General features: G+C 33.6%; 1 protein-coding gene and 1 long non-coding RNA gene across 19 annotated transcripts; both read left to right on the top strand.

Annotated features, from left to right (window-relative positions):
• The first annotated feature begins 589 nt into the window (after positions 1-589).
• LOC137744074 (cyclic nucleotide-gated ion channel 1-like) lies at positions 590-13,863 on the top strand. 18 transcript variants are annotated; one of them, XM_088697037.1, is made up of 14 exons: positions 636-1,007; positions 1,527-1,571; positions 1,698-1,742; positions 2,170-2,231; positions 3,570-3,653; positions 6,069-6,187; positions 6,860-7,170; positions 7,320-7,514; positions 11,111-11,204; positions 11,292-11,418; positions 11,529-11,652; positions 12,050-12,247; positions 12,539-12,769; positions 13,216-13,863. In XM_088697037.1, coding segments are annotated over exons 6-14 (1,671 nt in total). In that variant the 5' UTR covers positions 636-1,007; positions 1,527-1,571; positions 1,698-1,742; positions 2,170-2,231; positions 3,570-3,653; positions 6,069-6,186; the 3' UTR covers positions 13,606-13,863. The 18 variants fall into 18 exon arrangements, with proteins under 18 accessions (XP_088553151.1, XP_088553163.1, XP_088553161.1 ...); XM_088697039.1 differs by having other exon boundaries at positions 748-1,007; positions 6,069-6,179; XM_088697040.1 differs by having other exon boundaries at positions 748-1,007; positions 1,513-1,571; positions 6,069-6,179.
• Positions 13,864-16,751: 2,888 nt separating this feature from the next.
• Positions 16,752-19,168, top strand: LOC148696040 (uncharacterized). The gene is made up of 2 exons (XR_015964257.1): positions 16,752-18,213; positions 18,322-19,168. It is a non-coding gene; the product is annotated as an uncharacterized LOC148696040 (long non-coding RNA).
• The last annotated feature ends 1,046 nt before the right edge of the window (positions 19,169-20,214 follow it).

Raw genomic sequence — 20,214 nt, 5'->3', positions numbered from 1 at the left:
CAGATTGAATTTGGGTCCTATAATCATAACTGAATAATATTCACAATTTTTTCCCATATTCAAAATATATCTAAATTTTCATACTCAAATTCAATCTATTCAGACGATTATTTATGATTATCGAGTTTAACGATTAGAATTACCAATCCTACTCATTTAAATTAACAGGAGAGGCCATTTAAACAAAACCACAAGTGTAAAAATAAATAATTTCGAACAACTGAGTTGCAAAATACTTTTTAATAATCTAAAGATTCAAAAAATTTCCTTTATTTTTTCATGTTTTGATTAATTTTATCATTGACGGTTATTTGATGGATCAGAGTTTACGTCGACGACGACTTTTCTTTTATTGGGAAACAGTTGACGACTTGCCTTAGGTAGTTATTATGTTGCTATGATACAGCTGGCGGTAGCTAAGTGTGAAACCAACCAAACGAGCATAAGACCATATTTTTTCGGAGCTGGCTTCGCTGTCATTCCACTTTCCGTACACTTACATTATCTTCTTAAATCACGTCAATATTTTATATTATTGTTATTGTTTATTTTATTATTTTTATAAAAAAAATTAATATAAGATATTGACGTGATTTATCCATGATCATATAAAATAAGACATGATGGGAATGTATGGAAATTGGGATGGCAAAGAAGCATGCTCCTATTTTTTCTGATGTTGATTTGATGTTATTGTCCTTTCTGTAGAAAATTGCTTAGCTGTTCCCACAGGTGAGCAATTAAACCAATGAAAGAGACTCAGCTATTTTGAAGCACTCGAGGTGACAAATGTACATCCAACTATCTACAATGTAGATAACCAAGAGATGTCTTTGTGTGAATAAAATTTGAATTCATCCAACACTTGGTTTTCCTACATGTAGAGGGGACTTTCTTGGATGTTCTTAATCGTTGATCCAGGTCTGAGCATTCTGGTTAGCAGGCCCGCTTAGTTGAATCAGCTAAGTTTCATGTCTGACATCGACGTACTGCTTCCACTGCCTTTGGTATATTTTCTGTTAATTCATAACTCATTTGAGAGATCATTTTTTTAATTGAATTCAATTGGATAAGTTTTTTAATTGAAAGCCTGGGTACCTAGATGCTCTAGAGATCATTTTCAGTCATCGATACAATACTGTTGTAATTTAGTAGTTGTGCAGTTTGAGAATTGGTGTGTAGTTGTTTCTTCAGCGACCTGACTAACCTGATCTACTCAAGAAACCAAGCTAAACTGCTTATTTGGGCATTATTGACAACCTAAATGGTTTGGTTTGGCTTGGCTATAATTCATATGAATCTCAAGTCGTTAGTTCTGGTGTTAGGAACATGGTCTTTAAGATCTGATTTAACAACCTGGAGCAATATGCATATGTACTGGTGAAAATATAAGGTTGTGAGTGTGGTACTGATTCTTTATTTGTATTAATTGAGCTTATAATATATTTTAAGGCCTCAATTATAGATTTGTTTTTCGTATCAATTCTTAATTTATCGGTGTTAATATAACAGATTTGGTTTTGTAGATCAGAATTTTTAAACGACAAAATTAACCTGCAAATTCAGTTCAGGTATTAATGCTTGCACTTATTTAGATTGTTGAATTTATCTTTACCTTTACTAGATTTTATTTTTCAATGTTGTTTGATGCATTATCGTGTTGCTTTATTATTAATAAAACTAATTTGGTTTTGTAGATTAAGATTTTTTAGCGAGAGAATCAAGTTCAAAATTCAATTGAGGTATGAATCTTTTTGGTTATTTGGCCTGTTGAATTCATGTTTGCCTTTGGTGCATTTTATTTTTTACAGTTGTTTGGTACATTATGGTATTAATTTCATTGTAATTTTATGGATTTGAAGTCTTATTTGGATTTTGGACTGTGAGAAGGATCTGGTGGGTATAAATCTTCACTGCTTTGTATTGCAGCTCATTTTGATAACATTTATAATGGTATATAAATCTGCTGGATTAATATTCCAGTTTAATAGTGTTGTTTATTATGTGTGACAAGTTATATTAGTAACATTTACACTGTTATCTGTCGTAGTTAGACTTGCTGGCCATTTTTATCCTGTTTATGACATTTTTGTGCTAGGGTTTTTGAGCTTTGTTACTTACCCTTTCGGTTTTTTTTTTTTTTTTTTGGTTGCTTGATTTGTTTTGTAGGTTGCATTTGCAAAGGGAGAACAACATCTTAGATAGTTTTTGTGCTTATGAAAAATTTGAGGGTAAGATGCACATGGTTATTTAAATCTGTGGGTTTTGTTTCTTCGATTTTAAAATAGAAAAAACTTAACATTTTTTTTTCCTTAGATTTTAATTAGAACGTGTTGTAAAGTTTTTTATGCATTGCTGTGGTTTATTGTAATAAGTTGGCAACTATGTATAAGGAGCTATTAGTTTTGGATTTACAGAAATTAGGTGTTCAATTAGTTGAGATTATTTGGTTTCCTTTCAATTTTCTTTGTTTTCTACTTTCTCTTATTGTCATGTATTTTTGTGATTTATTCTTATTCTGCGGTTGTAGTATTATTTTAGTTTTGCAGAACATTATTATTTAGTCAGTGGTGGTTCTGTTTATGCCCAGAAAATGGTTAGCTAAAGTGTATTGACACATGCTCTTTTTTATCAATGTGTTGTAAATTTTTTTATATGTTGTGGTTTACTATGGTAACTTTTAGCAAGTATGTATAGGGGGAAATGCTTTTGCTTTCCCCTGTTTCCTTATTTTTTTCGCAGAAAAAAAAATTTCATGCAATATTTTTCTGTTTTTGTTAAAATAATGTTCTGATGTGATTAAGTGCCTAAAGGTTACACATTTGGTCTAAGTTTTATACTCTAATATATTAAGTATACATGAAATATCCAGTTTATCTTATTTATCGGCTATATATATGCTGCTTAGCAATTTGATTAGCTGAAAAATTTAGCTAGCAAGGAAATTTTTTTTATGCTAAAACTGTTGCAGAGATGTTAGTTAACAAAAAGTGGGTCACTGTTTTTATCTTCTCAATTAAGTTTTAGAGAAACATTTATAATATTTTGAGGCATTATTTCATCCTTTTTCCATTTAAGTTTTAATTGGCATTTCATCTTTATTTGAATTCTTTTTTTTGTTTCAAATTAACATTGCTTCCCACTTGACTACATGCTTTCTGTTCAGATTTCATTTTGTGGCAAAAAAATTTCATGATATATACCTATCATTAGTCAAATTCAAACTTAGCAATAAGATAACTTTTTAATTACATACCTATTAATTCTCAATTCCGTCATCAGAATTGCTCTTAATCTCAGTTTCTCAATTCTTTAGCGTCTAGAACACCCATTCCAAAACACTAGCTTCACTCTTACTAATAGACTTTATCTTTTATGTTTAGCATAAAATAGATAACAATGCATGATAATGAATTACAAATTGTTTTTTTATTTCCTATATTCAAATTTAGTTTTTGCTCTTTCATCCTACGTATGACTCTATTTTTCCATCCATCTCAACTAATTATTATATATTATTTATTAACTGCCATACAATCTTTTTTTAACACTTTATTTTACAATTTTAGGGAAAAAAAAAAAAGCTAATTCAGCAAGGGATTTACAACGTTGACAAATACATTTTCAAGAAATGAAGACACAAATATTCAAAGGTATGTAAAATTAATTAGTACTTTGTTAACTTTGTTTTATTGACGTTCTACATTTAATTACAATTTTTACTAGGCTTTCTCTTTAGGCGAATTAGCTATTACTAATATATATATATATATATATATGTATAAACTAGCTTCTTTTCACTAGAGATAAAAGTATAAAAGTAGACATTTGCACTAGAGATGTACCTTAATCTAATATGTTCTTTCACAGATTTACAAAATATGGGCAGGATTTATCTTTAGTGGAAGGATGTCTGTTTATACTTTTGAATATTGGCCTTAAACCTTTCACTAGACAAACAAATAATAAGCCATGTATTCACAATAAGTTAGAAGAAGAAGGTATCTATATCAATTGATAATAGTTAATTCCTCTAAAGAGAAAAGAAGGAAATGATGATTCTTACTCCAGATAATCAAAATTAAGTTTACCAATTTACATAAATCTGATCCGTCTTAGAGCGCCATTTAATTTTGTTTTAAAAATTATAAAATTGGTAAATAAACTGCTATTTAATCATAGCATGATTATTCTTACTCCAGATAATCAAAACTAAGTTTACCAATTTACATAAATCTAATCTGTCTTAGAGCGCCATTTAATTTTATTTTAAAAATTATAAAATTGGCAAATAAACTGCTATTTAATCATAGCATGATTTGCAACACTTTCGTAACTCTTATATAACACTATCACTAAAAATATTTTGTTGCATAAGACACCAATTTCCATCTTTGTTGTACTAAATTGCAACAAACTTATCTTTCCTTAGACGTTATTCAAATTCTCATTCCATATATGTATCCAATTTCACTTACTCTTTATTTCTCAATACATTTGTCTGTATAAATTAATATAACATTAGCCAAAACTGAACAACTTACAAATTATGCTCAATCTATTTTTAATAATTTTTTTTAATTTTTATTACCTACGAACTTTCTTATCTCGCAGCAACGTGTGGGCACCATTTCCTAGTATCATCTAGAACGTCAAAGTGAGATTTGGCCTATAAAGTATTTTTTGTATTTTGTTGTGTATAGTGAAAATTTCTAAAATATTTTGGTTGTAGTCTGATTTCATTTAGACTTCTTGCGGCGTTCTCCAACTGTTCACATGAATTATATTAGTAATTATAGTAAATACATCCGTTAAGTTTTTCGTTAGAATTTCCGTTAATTGATGACATAACGTCTACATGGATAATGATTGAACGACACGTGTTAATATAGGCTGAATATTAAAAAAATTTAAAATTAATTTTTTTTATATTTTATTTTATTTTATTTTTTAAAATCTGGGCCTCTCCAACCGTCACCCGCGCTCCCACACAAACCTCCATCCCTCTCTCTCCATGGCCGCCGCCGAATCGAAGCCCGCCGTCCCCGACAACTCGATTACCTCCCCCAAATCTAACATAATGTTCAAAACAATCAGAAAGCACTCATCGCTACCCCTCCACGCCAAGCACCCACCACACCACCAGCAACCACCCACCACCGTCGGCGACATGTGATTCCACCGGCGACACGCCATCTCTTCTCTATTTTGCTATTTTTCTTTCTCCTCCTCCCTCTCGTTCTTCCCCACTCTTATTTGGGCGTGGAACCCGATGATGGTCGGCACCCTCAAATCCGCCTTCGCCGACCTTCAAGTTAAGAGTTTGTGATGTTATCGGAGTCCGTTGTTTCCTTCTCCGATGCGGGTCTCTGGGAATCTGGGTATTTTTGTTTTTCTTATTTAATTTTTTTGTGTTTTATTTTATTTTATTGGTCTGAAAAGATGATATTTAAATTATAGAGGAGAGATTCGGTGGTATTTTAGGGAAGCATGGTGACAACGGTAGTCGGCCGACGGAAAAGGAGGGGACTGGTGGCTGAGATTTTGGGGAAGGGAGGAAGGGTTGGGTGGGTGAGATAGGAAAGCCCAGATTTGTGAATTTTTTGTTTTATTTTGATTTTGATTTTTTTTAATAACCACGTGACTCTCAATTATTGTCCACGTAGGCATCACATTATCAGTTAACGAATGTTCTGACAGAAACTTAATAGATGTATGAAAATATTTAAGAATTATGACTTTAGGTACTAGACTGTAACGAAAAAAATTTCATGTATAAAATGTTAAAAACTAATAAACTTTAGAATAGTAAACTGAGATTAACTCGAAAATTAAATTATGAATCCCAGTATTTTGACCTGCAGCCTCTGCGGTCTAACAACTTGTCTTGCTGAAACTTTAAAATAGTTCACAGATACACAGTACAATTGTAACTGAGTTGTTTGTGTTTAAGATTTGGTTCCGATTTAGAGAAATGAGCTGTTTGCCATTAGGCCAGCTTCGCTCCACTCTCTCTCTCTCTCTCGCTCCCTCCCACAAACCAACCGCATTTTATTCTCCACTGTCAGGTTATTAGTAGGGTTTCTACAGGGCCTTGGAGTGCTCGATCTTCTCCATACTGACGGATGATGGAGGCGGCCAACCTCGTCGCAGGAGGGGAGGATACCTTAAATCAATTAGTTAAGCAGTTAGTACTTCTTTACAATAATTTTTTTTTCTTTACAATATTAATACTGCATTTTATTTCTTTCTAAAATAGAATATATGGAAGTCCCTAATTAAGAGGGATCTCGCTTCATGGTTGATGGAGCGGGATTGATCATACCAGCAGAATTTAAAATGTCGATATCGGCGAAAGTATCAATATATAAATTTGTAGTAATGTCAAGTGATATATCAATTGATCGGTTGCTTTCAATAAAAATTTAAAAATGAAATTTTAGGAAATGTCAAACAATGTTTTAGACGAAATATAAGAGTTTTTCTGATATATAACCGATATGTCGAAAATATCGACGAAATCTATTAATTTTAGTCAAAATTTAAGGGCTTCTCTAATATGAGGTGAAGGTTTTATACTACATCCCATTTTCATATATTTCTCTTAGTTTTCCGATATCACCCATATTAAAGAAATTTTAAACACTGTTTACTAATATAGTGTCATGTATTAGCAATAGTATATGGCAATCGCCATGTGATCAATACTTGGACATTATTCGAGAATTACGATTGTACTATGGCTGTGCTATCCCACTCCATGAATAGCAGTGGACTCTCTGCTAAGAAGCTGGTCGTATGTTGTAGCTTCATCATTATGATTCTGATTGTGTTGTTAATTTGTTGTATCTTTCTGCAGTGAAAGCGGAGTCATTGTGGTCCAATTTTGTTAGAATCTCATTTGTGGTTGCTGTGGTAATGGATCCTTTTTTCTATTACATTCCAATCATCGATCAGGATAATAAGTGCCTTGGAATGGACAAAAAGTTGTGGACCGGTTCTCTTATTTTCCGATCACTCTTGGATTTCATAGCCCTGGTGCATTTGCTATATCGACTCGTGCTTTTTAAAGAAGATAGGGGGAATAGGCCACAAGTTTTCACCTCCGTCAGTATTGACGTTTTCACCTCCGTCAGTATTGACGTTTTGGCTCTTCTTCCTATCCCACAAGTAAGAGAAATGACATAAATCTGTGTACGTACATACATAAATACATACATACATGCATACATACTCACATACATAAATATAGCTTGTTAATTAAACAATTTTTGGAGATACTTAACGCATTTTTAATTATATTTTTTTCTCTGATACAGCTGATAATGGGAGTTGCTTTTTACAAAATATGGGGCTCTGGATCTATTCGACAGCCTAAATTTAGTGGTTGGATTCTTCTTCTTCAATCTCTACTAAGGATATGCAGAATTCGCGAAGAGTTCAAAAGAATCAAGAATATTGGAATACTGCGTAAAGCCACAGTCTATTATGGTTTCTACTTTTTACTCAGTCACGTAAGTTTCATCTCAAGTCACAACTGATCGAGAAATTCCATGCCTAGAGACACAAATTAAGAATAAACAGAACCACTCTAAATAAAGCTAGATAGAATAATGTGAAAAATATTAAAGTTTTATCATAAAATTAATTAGCAATATAGAGAATAACTCAATTACCTATAAATATTAGCTTGGCAATTGACTCTTTTTTATTTTATTATTTCTTATCTATTTGATAATATCTAAACATCAATAGAACTTTTTTGGGTAAAGTACAAAAAATTATTTTAATTATTAATGTCACGAAACTTTCATACCTCATCTTTTAAAATTGACAATGTCATACCTTATCTTTAGAATTTGGTTCAATGTTGTATTTTCCGTTACTTGGCCGTTTACTTTTCAGTTAAATACTGACGTAGCTTGATCCAGATCCTGCTTTCTGTTAAAAAATTATTAAAAACTAAAAAAGAAATAATTTTTAAATATTAAAAGAAAAGTAAAAAAAATAAAAAATAATCCCACTTTCCCCCTACTTCTTCCTCCTTCTTCGCAGATTCAGGTTTTTTTTTTTTTTTTTTTTTTTTTTTTTTCTTCTTCTTCTTCCTTCTCCTCCTTCTTCTTCCTCCTCTTGCAGATTCGTGGTTTTTTTTTTTTTTTTTTTCTCTCTTCTTCTTCTCCCTCCTTCTTTGGCAGATTTGGGTTTTTATTTTTCTTCTTCCTCTTCCTCCTCCTCCTCCTCCTCCTTCTTTTTGCAGATTCGGGTTTTTTTTTTTTCTTCTTCTTCCTCCTCCTCCTTTTGCAGATTTGGGTTTTTATGTTTTTTTTTTTTCCCTTCTTTTCTTCTTCTTCTTCTTTTGAGTTGCAGATTTGATTTTCTTCTTCTTCTTGTTGGGATACAGATTCGGTTTTTTTTTTTTTTTTTTCTTCTTTCTCCTTTTTTTTTTTTTTTTTTTTTCTTCTGGGTTGCAGGAAAGGGGCTGGAAGGGAGAAGAAGATGAAGAGGGAGGAGAAGAGAGAAAAAGAGGGGGGGGGGGGGGGGGGGAAGGGTACGAATATAAGGGTTTTTTTTTTTTTTTCAACTTTTTATTATTATTTTAATATTTAAAAGTTATTAAATAATTTTTTTTAGTTTTTAATAATATATATTAATTTTTTAATAAAAAGTGGGATTCAAATCAAGCCATATAAACGGCCAACATTTAACTGAAAAGTAAACGGCCAAGTAACGGAAGGTATAACATTGGATCAAATTCTAAAGATGAGGTATGAATATGTCGTGACACCAATAATTGAGGTAGTTTTGTATACTTTACCCAACTTTTTTTGTCAACCAATTAGGTTAAAAGGTAATTTGGCCTTTTATCACAAAATAAAATTATAGGTAATAATGGAGTTTTACACAAACTTTTTTTTTTCTTCCAAATCTCACATACATGTCATTCTATCATACCTCTAATTTGAAAAAATAAAAAAATAAAAAAAAACTACATTTTTCTCTCTCTTTCTCTCTCTCACATTTATCTCCAACTTCCCTCTTCTTCATATACATATTGCTTCTCTTTTTTCAATCTTTAATATTTACACACACAAGCATATGCTAGTATTATTTATTGTTTTGCTGTTTTTTATTTAATTTACTTGTTTTAGTTATTATTGCTTTTCTTCTATCTATATATATACTAGCACATGGGCACACATAAAATGTATGTAAAAATTTTTTATTTTTGTTTTTGAAGTAGAAGGAGAGAAGAAGAGAGTGAAAGAAAGTGGGAGTGGGAGGTTTTTTTTTTTTTTTTTTTTTTTTTTTTTTTTTTTTTTTTTAAGTTAAAGATATATTAGGATTACATGTAGGTAAAGTTTTGAAAAAAAAAAGTCTGAACAAAACACTTCGGGTACTGTTTACTTTTAACGAAAAGAGACATTTTACCTTTCCTGCTACTATTCACTTACACCTTTATTTGTAATTTTTTTTTTTATTAAAACTAAAAGTTTTTGAGGATTTTTCATTAGTTTTTCTTAAAAAAAAAACAGCAAAATTGGTTGTGTGAAACTACATTTTTGCCCATATTTCTTATTCATGTTTAGTTTTAATTAGAAGGTTAAACTGATAATTTCATAAGGTTTTGGTTGACAATGAGTGTTTTATTAATATGTAGAGATAAAGTGAGAAGCCTAAATAGGTGAAGCATTCAAAATACCATAAATTGCCCTTCAAGAATTAAAAAAAAATTACAATTGAACCAAATGGAGTTAAAGTAATTAACCACGTTTTAATTTTTAATAAATTAAAATTTTTGGTTTCATACTTTCGCTTCATTTTTTTAAATAATTTTTAATAAAAATATAAATTAGTTAGTTAAATTATTCATCATTATATAAAATGAGCATCCTAAAATGGTGAAATAAGCAAAATATCATAAATTGCCCCTTAAGAATTAAAAAAAATTACAATTGAACCAAATGGAAATTCACCACATTTTAAATTTTAATGTGTTTAAAATTTTAAACTTTAGAAAGTAAAAGACCATATACTCCCACGTCAGTGGGTGGTTTCATACTTTTGCTTCCTTTTTTTTTTTTGAATAATTTTTAACAAAAATATAAATTTGTTATTTAAATTAAAAATTTAAAAGACATAATCTAATACAAAAATGCCAATTGCATACGCTTTTGCGTAGGGTAAGAGGGTAATTAAGTATAATTTCCAACAAAATATAATTTATTAGGAAAAATGCACACTACAATTCAGCCTCGTGTAATGTGGGTGTCAAACTGGGATCAGGTTCACCAAAAAAAAAAAAAAAAAAATACCTGGGACTCAAACTCTTCCACGTCATGAAATAATGACAATTACAAATGAAAACTTTGTTGCAACTTCTTCTTCTTCTTCTTCTTAAAACTTTCAAAATAATAAGGCTCGGTAGATTTCTCGCGACGTAATCCATCATTTATATATTACTTGCTCAAACAACAAACATGCAAATGATATTGGTTTATATTTATAAACTAAAAAAATTAATAATAATGTAGCTGTGATTAAGTCGTTCACACACCACAAACGCAAATCTACATGATATATGGTGTGCTGACGTATATATGTACGTACGTTTGGGATGCTTAATTAATTGAATTGATAGCAAAATTACTTGGTTGTTATTTAGAAATCCAAACTTCTAGAAGGAAAAAAAAAAAGAATTCCAAACTTCTAAAAAAAATAAAAATTAAACCATAAAAGAAAAAATAGCCACAAGTGCCAGTTAATGATAAAATGAATAACTACAAGAATGGATAGGAGTGCATTTATTTGAACCTCGATAAAACTTTACCAAAATTTGAACCCAAACGGAAGAAAAGAGTGTCCCCCACTAATATTACATCATATTCCTATGCTTCAGATACAAAACAACTTTTTAATTAATTCAGAATTTCCAATAAAAAAAATTAATTAAAATTCACCGTCATCATCTTTCCCACATTGTTACTAATACGAGCAAAGCCTTCAGTTTTTGTTTCATCAATCGATTAATCATATCGATAATAAGTTAATCATTGATCGGTTGTTATTTTTTATTTGTTCAATCAGTTGTTAATTCATGTCTTATTTTTAGGTACTTGGAGCCCTTTGGTATTTTCTTGCTATTGATCGAGAGATTTCATGCTGGCATTCCGCTTGTGTAAATCATAACACATATCCTAAAAGATGTATAGATGCTTTCTACTGTAACCGTCCAACTATTGCTTCAAGGAATATCACATTTCTAAACGAGCATTGCTCAATAAATATTTCAGATGGTGACTCATCGGTGCCCTTTAATTTTGGAATATTTCTTGATGCCCTAAATACTGACATCGTGGGCCATGTAAATTTACTAAGAAAGCTTATTTACTGTTTTTGGTGGGGGCTGCGAAATGTAAGGTTTGTATGACAATCAACACTTTCAAGTAGTTCCGCAATATTGTTTATAAAGTCGATCGATAATTTCGTTTCTTACATATGTATTTACTTGATCTTTGAACTTGTTGCAGTAATTTTGGCACGAATCTCATGACAAGTACCTATGAGGTGGAAAACTTGTTTGCAATTTGTATTTCTGTCTATAGCTTTCTCCTGCTTACATTAATCGCAGCAACTGCAGGTGCGCCGCTGCAGGTTGGAGTGAACTCTCTCCCCGGTGTATTTTCTCCCATTTTATCATTTTTTTCTCAGCTTAATTTGTAAATTTGGATCTTGATGATTGGTTTGGTGATATGGTTACAAAGGAGGAGGCTTTTCTTATGATGCTCCGAAGTATGAGATATTTTGAGTTATTCATCTGTCAAATCTTAGTTTAAAAGTACAAAAATCAAGATTTAAAGCTCAAAATATCCTTTACTCGGGAACACGACAGGATTATCACTTTCAACACCATTTTGTTCATCCAAATTATGTGTAAATGGTCTTTGAACTATATATTATGAAGACAAATATACCTAGTTTATACGTATAGTGATCTTTGAAGAGAGTAACTGACATTTGTATTTACTCTGTTATTCTCTTCCATCTTTAGGCTCCCGTGTCAAAGCAGAGGAGAAGAAGATGTTTGAAGGAGAAGGAGAACCCAAAGAGCAGGAATATATCTGGAGATGACATTTCTATTGATCCGGAAAACGAAGATGCCGATCTCAAGAATGATATATTCTCTATGCTTCCCGCGGAAACCAGAGAACGTCTTCAACGTTTTCTTTGCATGGAAATACTAAGGACAGTATGTTTCTCAACCTCAGTCTCGTTTTTTCTAAAGACGGTTATGTTCTGGAACTATCCTACATATATACCAAACATTTCTCTCTATCTCTCTCTCTCTCTCTCTCTCTCTCTCTATACACCATAGGATTATCAATTTCACTTTCAACACCATTTTGTTCATCCAAATTATGTGTAAATGGTCTTTGAACTATATATTATGAAGACAAATATACCTAGTTTATATGTATAGTGATCTTTGAAGAGAATAACTTACATTTGTATTTACTGTGTTATTCTCTTCAATCTCAAGGCTCCCGTGTCAGAGCAGAGGAGAAGAAAAATTTTGATGGAGGACCTAAAGAGCTGGAATATATCTGGACATGACCTTCCTGTTGATCTGGAAAAAGAAATCTTGAGTAGCATAGATAAAAATGTGGAGGAAAACGAAGATGCTGATCTCAAGAACGATATATTCTCTATTCTTCCCGCGGAAACCAGAGAACCTCTACAACGTTTTCTTTGTATGGAAATACTAAGGACAGTATGTTTCTCAACTTCAGTCTCGTTTTTTCGAAAGAGTAATGTTCGAACTATCCTACATATATACCAAACATTACTCTCTCTCTCTCTCTAGATACACACACACACACACACACATATATATATATATATATATATATAAAGCCCTTTTTAGCAGGGATTCTGTGGTAAAAATGATCGGGCCCTCATAGAGAGTCCAGAGACCATGTATATATTGATTGTATAGACCCCCCGTATTCAAGAGCGGAAATGGGAAAACCAATGAAATATATAAGAGGTCCTATTTTGTGATCAATACATGGTCCGTATGATGGTCCTACAATTATCCCACTATATAAACCCATCAGTACAACTAAATATACATGAATTCCCTGGGATTTGATTCGTTAAGTGTTGTTATGATATATACTCGTCAATAGATTAATGTTTGTGTATGCATGCATATAGGTACCAGTGCTTGAAATGATGGGTACACAAGCGTTGGAAAAGATATGCGACTACCTGAAGCCAGTAACGTACAAAGAGAGTAGCTTCATTTTTCGAATGGGAGATCCACTCGATTGCATGCTCTTCATTATTAAAGGGACAGTGTTGACCTACTCACGGACTAGTAGTACTAGTGCTACTTCATCGAAAATGGCCGCCAGGCTTCTAGGGAAAGGTCAGTTTTATGGGGAGGAGCTTCTCAATTCACCCGATTTCACCCAACTTCCAATCTCGACCGAGCATGTCAAAACTCGGGGAAAAGTGCAAGCCTTTGCTCTCATGGCCGACGACTTGGCAACTGTTGTTGCCAACAACCGTGCTAACAATGACGACATTGTTGAAATTAATTAAGCATTGAGCACACCCTGCCGATGTTGGTGGAAGGGTTTGACTTGGCCACACCCTGCCCGGAGGTGGAGTTGTACGGATTTATATTTTGATACTCAGCCATCCATGGCATAAACATATATAATTTTTTTTTTTTTTTGCACAAATGATATTATCTACACTAACGGAGAGAAGGTGGGTTTAGTCTAATAATGAGCTAGCAATTATGTGATTCAAACTCGTTTTTAAAAGGAATCGAATGTAAAACCTCTTATTTACAAACGAATAGGAATACTACTAGATTGTAGTACTAAGTGACTTAAACATATATAATTTTAAAAATGAATTGAAGAAGGAAAAGTGACAGATTGTGAAGTTGATGTTATAACAAACTTAGAAAGTTATACTGCTTGACAAAATGACATAAAAGAACAGAATAGTTATAATTATTGTAATACCTGATATAATGATTTTAATTCAAATATAACAGCGTTCAAATTCTAATTTAAGAGATAAGAGTTGGAGAAAAACTGACGTGAAATGGATATAGAGGCTAGCAGACTTGCTGCGTCCTCGATAAAACAGTATTTCACCCCACTCCTGTGGTTCTCCTATTAAGACTAATGGAAAGACAAAACTCTCCAATGTGGAATGTAACAACTTTTACTATTTAAAACTCCAGTTATACCCCACATTCTGAATCGGAAAAGTAAACCTAAGGATAAGGGTTTGAGAGAGCAAACATTTAGATGTGACACACATCAGGTGAGGTTTCTTTTAGATTTGAACTACCTTAGTGAATACTTACCCGATCTACCAGATGACGTAGTGGATATACAATCTTGAAATGTTCACCTATTTTGGCAAACCAAGACACACTATATGTTCATATGTTTGTATTCATTTTGGTCCTAAACAAATTCTGGATTCCTGAGAGCTTTAGAGAATATAACCATATAATTCTTATAAATGCAACCCTATATTTACTCTCATAGAGGTGACATTGATTAAGAATAGTCTGCTTTATTCCTCTTGATTACAAGATATCAGCATCATAAAACATAAGTACCCTGCTTCAATAGATAACACACTCTTCCACCATAGGAATGAGGCATGTTGTGTGTTAATGTCTTCGAATCATACCAAACTAGTTTGCCTATTGAACCTAGACGATAGGATCTCCAATCAGCTAAACTAGGTTTATGTTTGACCGATTCATTCATTGTGTCAAACACAGCAACACTCATATGGCATTCCTTTTTTATCTCTTTGAATTAGGATGAGGATTGAAGATCAGGAAGTATCAAGAAGCGACTGCTTTGTTACATAGGATCTATCTTGCAAAAGAACGGAGAGTTGGATGGAGACCTCAACCATAAAATACAAGCTAGATGGATGAAGTAGAAGAGTGCATCGGGTGTGTTGTGCGACCGTCGTACGCCACTAAAGGTCAAGGAAATTTTTTATAGGACGTCAGTAAGGCTAGGAATGCTTTATGGCAAGGAATGTTGGGCAGTGACGCATCAACATGTACATAAAATGAGTGTAGCGGAGATGAGAATGCTTCTTTAAATGTGTGGGCACACAAGCAATTATAAGATTAAGAATGAGGATATTCAAGGCAAAGTATGAGTAGTCGAAATTGAAGGAAAGATGAGAAAAAGTCGGTAAGGGTGGTTTAGACATGTAAAACGAAGGCCTATTTATGTTATGGTTAGAAGATGTGATTACGAGATAGAGGTTCAGGGATGAAGGGATAAAGGAAGACCTAGGAATACTTTGGAAGGGACTCTAAGAAAAGACTTGGAGTACTTGGCTCTAACAGAAGACGTGGCACAAAACCGAACGCAATGGCGTTTTAGGATTCATATAGCCGACTCTACTTCATGAGAAAAAGTTTTGTTGTGGTTATTGAATGAATAGCCATACTTGCCGCTCAGATATGCATAATCTGCGTACTCATTGTTCAATACAAAACTGAAACAGCACCCTACTTGGACGAGTTTTTATTAACATCTTTATGAATACACATGGGTTTTCTTAACAAAACCTATCCATCATCCTCAGTGGCCAATCAAATATCAATCTTCTTTTTCCCAAGAAAGAAAGATTGCATTAGTTCCACGAACTGGTACACTATGGCCCTTCTAGATTTGCGGAGAATGCAAATTTTTGTGTGACCATACCATTTCACTTGCCCTTAAGTGACATCCCTCTTCTGATAAAAATTATGATCATCCAAGGAGTCTTAAGAATTTAGATTTTTGGGAAGTATTATGATCATCTAATAAGAAGGGTTTCAGTTTTTATATGCAGGGTTCTTCCATAGAAAGAGGATTTACAAGTCTCACATTAATCAGTTCATGTATATCTGCACAAGTAGTGCTACAACCCATTCTTAATTTTTAATTTATTTTCGTTTGATTTTATGTGAAATGACCAAAATACACATGCTAGGGTTACCGAATTATTTTTTATTCTTGAGCTCGAGGCGTGTTGTTAATGTTGTTTAAAAAACTTTTTGCTCAAGAACAATTTTTCACAATACCACTGTGTAATTTCTCCTCGTATACAAGGACACAGCCGATTCTCAAGGTTTGGGTCGGACTTCTTGTTCATTTCATATTCAAGCTCCTCTCCCATTGACTTTAGGGAACAATTACATTCTTATTCGAATAAGAACGCGAAGCTAAAGATTAAGAAACTAATTAAGATCGGTATTATAAGATAATTAATGTACCAATCTGGCTATGGAGTTTGATTCATTCATCAACCCCAATTGAGTTGGGAGGTTCTTTTCGTTTTGTGTACCTTTCGATTATTCTTTTAAGAGTACTTAGCAACTTGCAAGAAAAATTTGACTCTAATTTGGAAAACAAAAATATGTGTGTTTATCATTTAGCTCAAGAAACTTATAGTTCAAGTGGTTAAAAATATTTATTTTATCTTCACACTCGATATTCTGTGTTTGAATTCACTTCCCCAATTCTTCCATCCTTTGGTGTGTGGCGGTGTGGGGAAATCTAGTCACCCAGCAAGGCGTAGGTCATTAAGTCATTTTGTACATTTAGACCCATTTAACGGGCCCTAAATTCACAGATTGTTACCTTTTTTTTTTTTTTTTTTTTTATTTTTTTATTATATATAACAAAGGGACAACGACTGCCCCCAACTCATAAAAGAAAGAGTAATACACGCAGAGTTGAATGAGATGAAGCGGGAAGACGAAAGAAAACAGTGCTCGTCGTCCTCCAGTCGGAGCAGCAGCTCAAAAATCAACAAAAATGGCGGTCGTTCTCGTAAACGTACGTTTCTCGTCCTCGTTCGATCGTGCAGCGGAGTTACTATGTCTGCCGCCGTGTTTGCCGCTCATCGAGGGAACCACAAAACCTACCCCAACACTGAAATCCCCGACACTGACGCAGGTCTGACTTTTAATTGTTTATGAGCGGAATATTAATCGAACTAATTCTCCTGCAACTTTCATTTTCACAGCAACAATAAATTAGTTGTTTGCGTGTTCTGATTAGTGATTAATTACCATACGTTAACGACTTGGACTTGGATTAATTATCATATGTTAACGAGTTGGATTATTATATGCTCGTATATGTTCTTGGTGTATATATAGTGGTTGCCAAGTGTGAATCCAAACAGGTGTAGAAGTGAAAAATTTCTGATAATCCAAGGCTAGATGTCTTCATCAAATGCCAGTTTAATCTGCATATTTCTGAGATGAAAGTTGTTATTCAGTATTATTTTCAATCCGATTCACAACTCGGTCATGTTTAATTTGTAAGGTTTGCATAATTTGGTTTGGTAAAACAACAAGCACATTACAAAAAGACTTGGGACTTGGGAGAGAAGAAAATTAACAATCTTGGTCAGTGCTACTACCTGCCATTATGATAAAGGAACTTAAACAGCTCGTCTAAACGAAACACTAATTCTATATTAACAAGTAGAACTTTGATTTGTTTTCGAAAAGGGATTTTCTGGATCTATAACATCATCATTTGCATGAAACATCTAGCTATTTGCTTTGGTTTCTGCCACTCGAATGCGCTCGCTCTACTTGATCCGCCTTGTAAACTGAAAGCTTCCTAAAATTAGCCGTTCAGGTATCTCTCTCTCTTTCTCTCTCTCTCGTTGGCTTGCTACTGTTTATATTCTCATTGGAAACGTGCAGGTTGGTATATTGAATCTCTCTATACATTAACTTTCAACAATTTTTCCATGTTTGGGAGTTGGGACTGCGGAGACCGTTCTGAGTATATTACGTGATTGTTTGATTTGTGGCGAGTCAGACTTTTATGCAGATGGAAGCTACAAAAACAAAAGAGATGAGACAAGGAGCTATAACAATAGAGGATGCTTTAAGAGACAAGGGGATGAGAAAAAAAAAAGCTGCAAAAAGAGACAATAAGACAGAAGATTCGGATGAAGAAGGTAGATGTATGCAAGTGGATACATGAAAATAATTTCCCTGATGATATCAAGAACGATATCATGAATGGCCTAGTGCAAGCATTGAAAAAAGACGAAGATTATGTCCACAACCCATTCCTTATTCTTCCCTGGCATACCAAAAGATCTGTAAAACGCTATCTTTTCATGGATACACTTAGAACAGTATGTTCTTCAAAACTCAATCTCTCACCTTCTATTGCATCCATTTTCACTGCAATATTGTTCTGATGATATATGTCTCTACGTGCACGCGCATGTGTTATTATATAGGTGAATGTGCTTAAAGACGGATGAAAAAGTGTTGACGTTCATATGCGACTATCTAAAGCCAGTGATATACAAAGTTCGTTTTTCGAATGGAAGATCCACTCGATTGCATGCTGTTCATTATCAAAGGGACAACGTGAACCTACGCGTCGTCAAGTGATAGTCATGGTGGGCAAAGAATCTCATCAATGGCCATCAAGCCCCTCGGGAAAGGTCACTTTTATGGGGAAGAACTTCTCGATTGGGCAAAGTGTTTCATCGAAGTTCCAGTCTCCAACAAACATGTCAAAACGGACAAAAGTAGAAGCATTTGTGCTCATGTCCCAGAACTTGGAAACTGTAGTCTCCAGATGCAAAACATATTGAGAATTGCGCAATTGTAACAGTCCTGAAGAGGTGGCACTTGCCACCATCCGTCGTGTGTATACCAATGCGCGAAGGTGTCCGCCCTGTCCCCGGCTAGAATAGCGGATGTCAATGGTGAGAGCTTGCCATTGACAGCTGGCAATTAGTATATTGAGAAAGGTCAAAGTGGAGATGCTCAAATTATGGCCAAGAGTTCCATACACAACTCTAGCTGGGTACAGCTCTGGCCTGGAAACAATATTGTTGATATTTAGCCAGGGTAGCGTTTCTCTAATTTTGTATCGATCATGTGTGATATAAACCTTACATAGAGTGCTTGATGTTAGATGTGTTTTGAGAATCAACCAACAAGAAGACATTAGCACAAGTGGTTTAAGTAATTAAGTCGACTGCAAGTGTTCAAAATCAAGCCTTTGCAAACTGAAGATGTGTTGGAGTACAAAGAAAATAAAAAAAACTCAAGATGTTTGAGAGGTTTTGCGCAGTGCAATTGTGGGTTGAATTGGAGGTGACTCTAATAATGCACCATAGTATTCATATTTTCTGCTTGGCAAGGTCCGATAATATTGTAGAGTCTGGCTGCAACTCAAACTCGCGGAGCAAAAACTGACCCGTGTCAGAGGCCTGTCCTTCAAATTGCTTTCCGTGGCTTTAAACCTATCTAGAGTTCTAGGCTTATCACATCATAGTCAGAACTCCCATCAATGCCTTGCTTTATCCCATTAAAACTCCCAATGCAGCTATAAAACTTTCTTTTCCATGATATCTGTTCAGGTGCAACCACGCATACAATGTGAATTGCAAATCCAACTTTTGCACGGCAATAGTCTTCAATATCATCCATATCTCCTTATAGTCCCATCTGACCAATATTTAATTTGCACGTAAATTGTTGCTTAACCATATTAAAGTCTCAAAGCTTTGAGATATAGTTTGCATCTCATTTCCCTTATATAAAAATAATTTTTTATTAAAAGATAATTATTATGATAAAATCATAATAATATCTTTTAATAATAAAATTATCTTCACCTTTTCATCCGTTGATCTGAAATTATGTTCAACCAGCGACTTCGATTACTCGAGACGATAATGTAAAATCAGATCCAAACAATATCTCTTTTTCTCTCGTTGGCTTGCTACTGTTTATATTCTCATTGGAAACGTGCAGGTTGGTATATTGAATCTCTCTATACATTAACTTTCAACAATTTTTCCATGTTTGGGAGTTGGGACTGCGGAGACCGTTCTGAGTATATTACGTGATTGTTTGATTTGTGGCGAGTCAGACTTTTATGCAGACGGAAGCTACAAAAACAGAAGAGATGAGACAAAGAGCTATAACAATAGAGGATGCTTTAAGAGACCAGGGGATGAGAAAGAATAATAAAAAAAAAAAGCTGCAAAAAGAGACAATAAGGCAGAAGATTCGGATGAAGAAGGTAGATGTATGCAAGTGGACACATGAAAATAATTTCCCTGAGGATATCAAGAACGAAATCATGAATGGCCTAGTGCAAGCATTGAAAA

Source organism: Pyrus communis, chromosome 7 (genome assembly GCF_041283825.1).
Source record: "Pyrus communis isolate YQ-2024b chromosome 7, ASM4128382v1, whole genome shotgun sequence".
NCBI classification, from domain to species: domain Eukaryota; kingdom Viridiplantae; phylum Streptophyta; class Magnoliopsida; order Rosales; family Rosaceae; genus Pyrus; species Pyrus communis.
Note: the sequence above shows the minus strand (reverse complement) of the source record. Positions and strands in the feature narration are given on the sequence as shown.

Excerpts from the sequence above, each read along its gene's own strand:
- LOC137744074 (XM_088697025.1), top strand. The coding sequence starts at position 3,632 with ATGAAGACACAAATATTCAAAG. Across the intron at positions 7,515-11,110 it reads TCTACTTTTTACTCAGTCAC|GTACTTGGAGCCCTTTGGTA; the intron begins GTAAGTTTCATC and ends TCTTATTTTTAG. Across the intron at positions 12,770-13,215 it reads GTATGGAAATACTAAGGACA|GTACCAGTGCTTGAAATGAT; the intron begins GTATGTTTCTCA and ends GCATGCATATAG.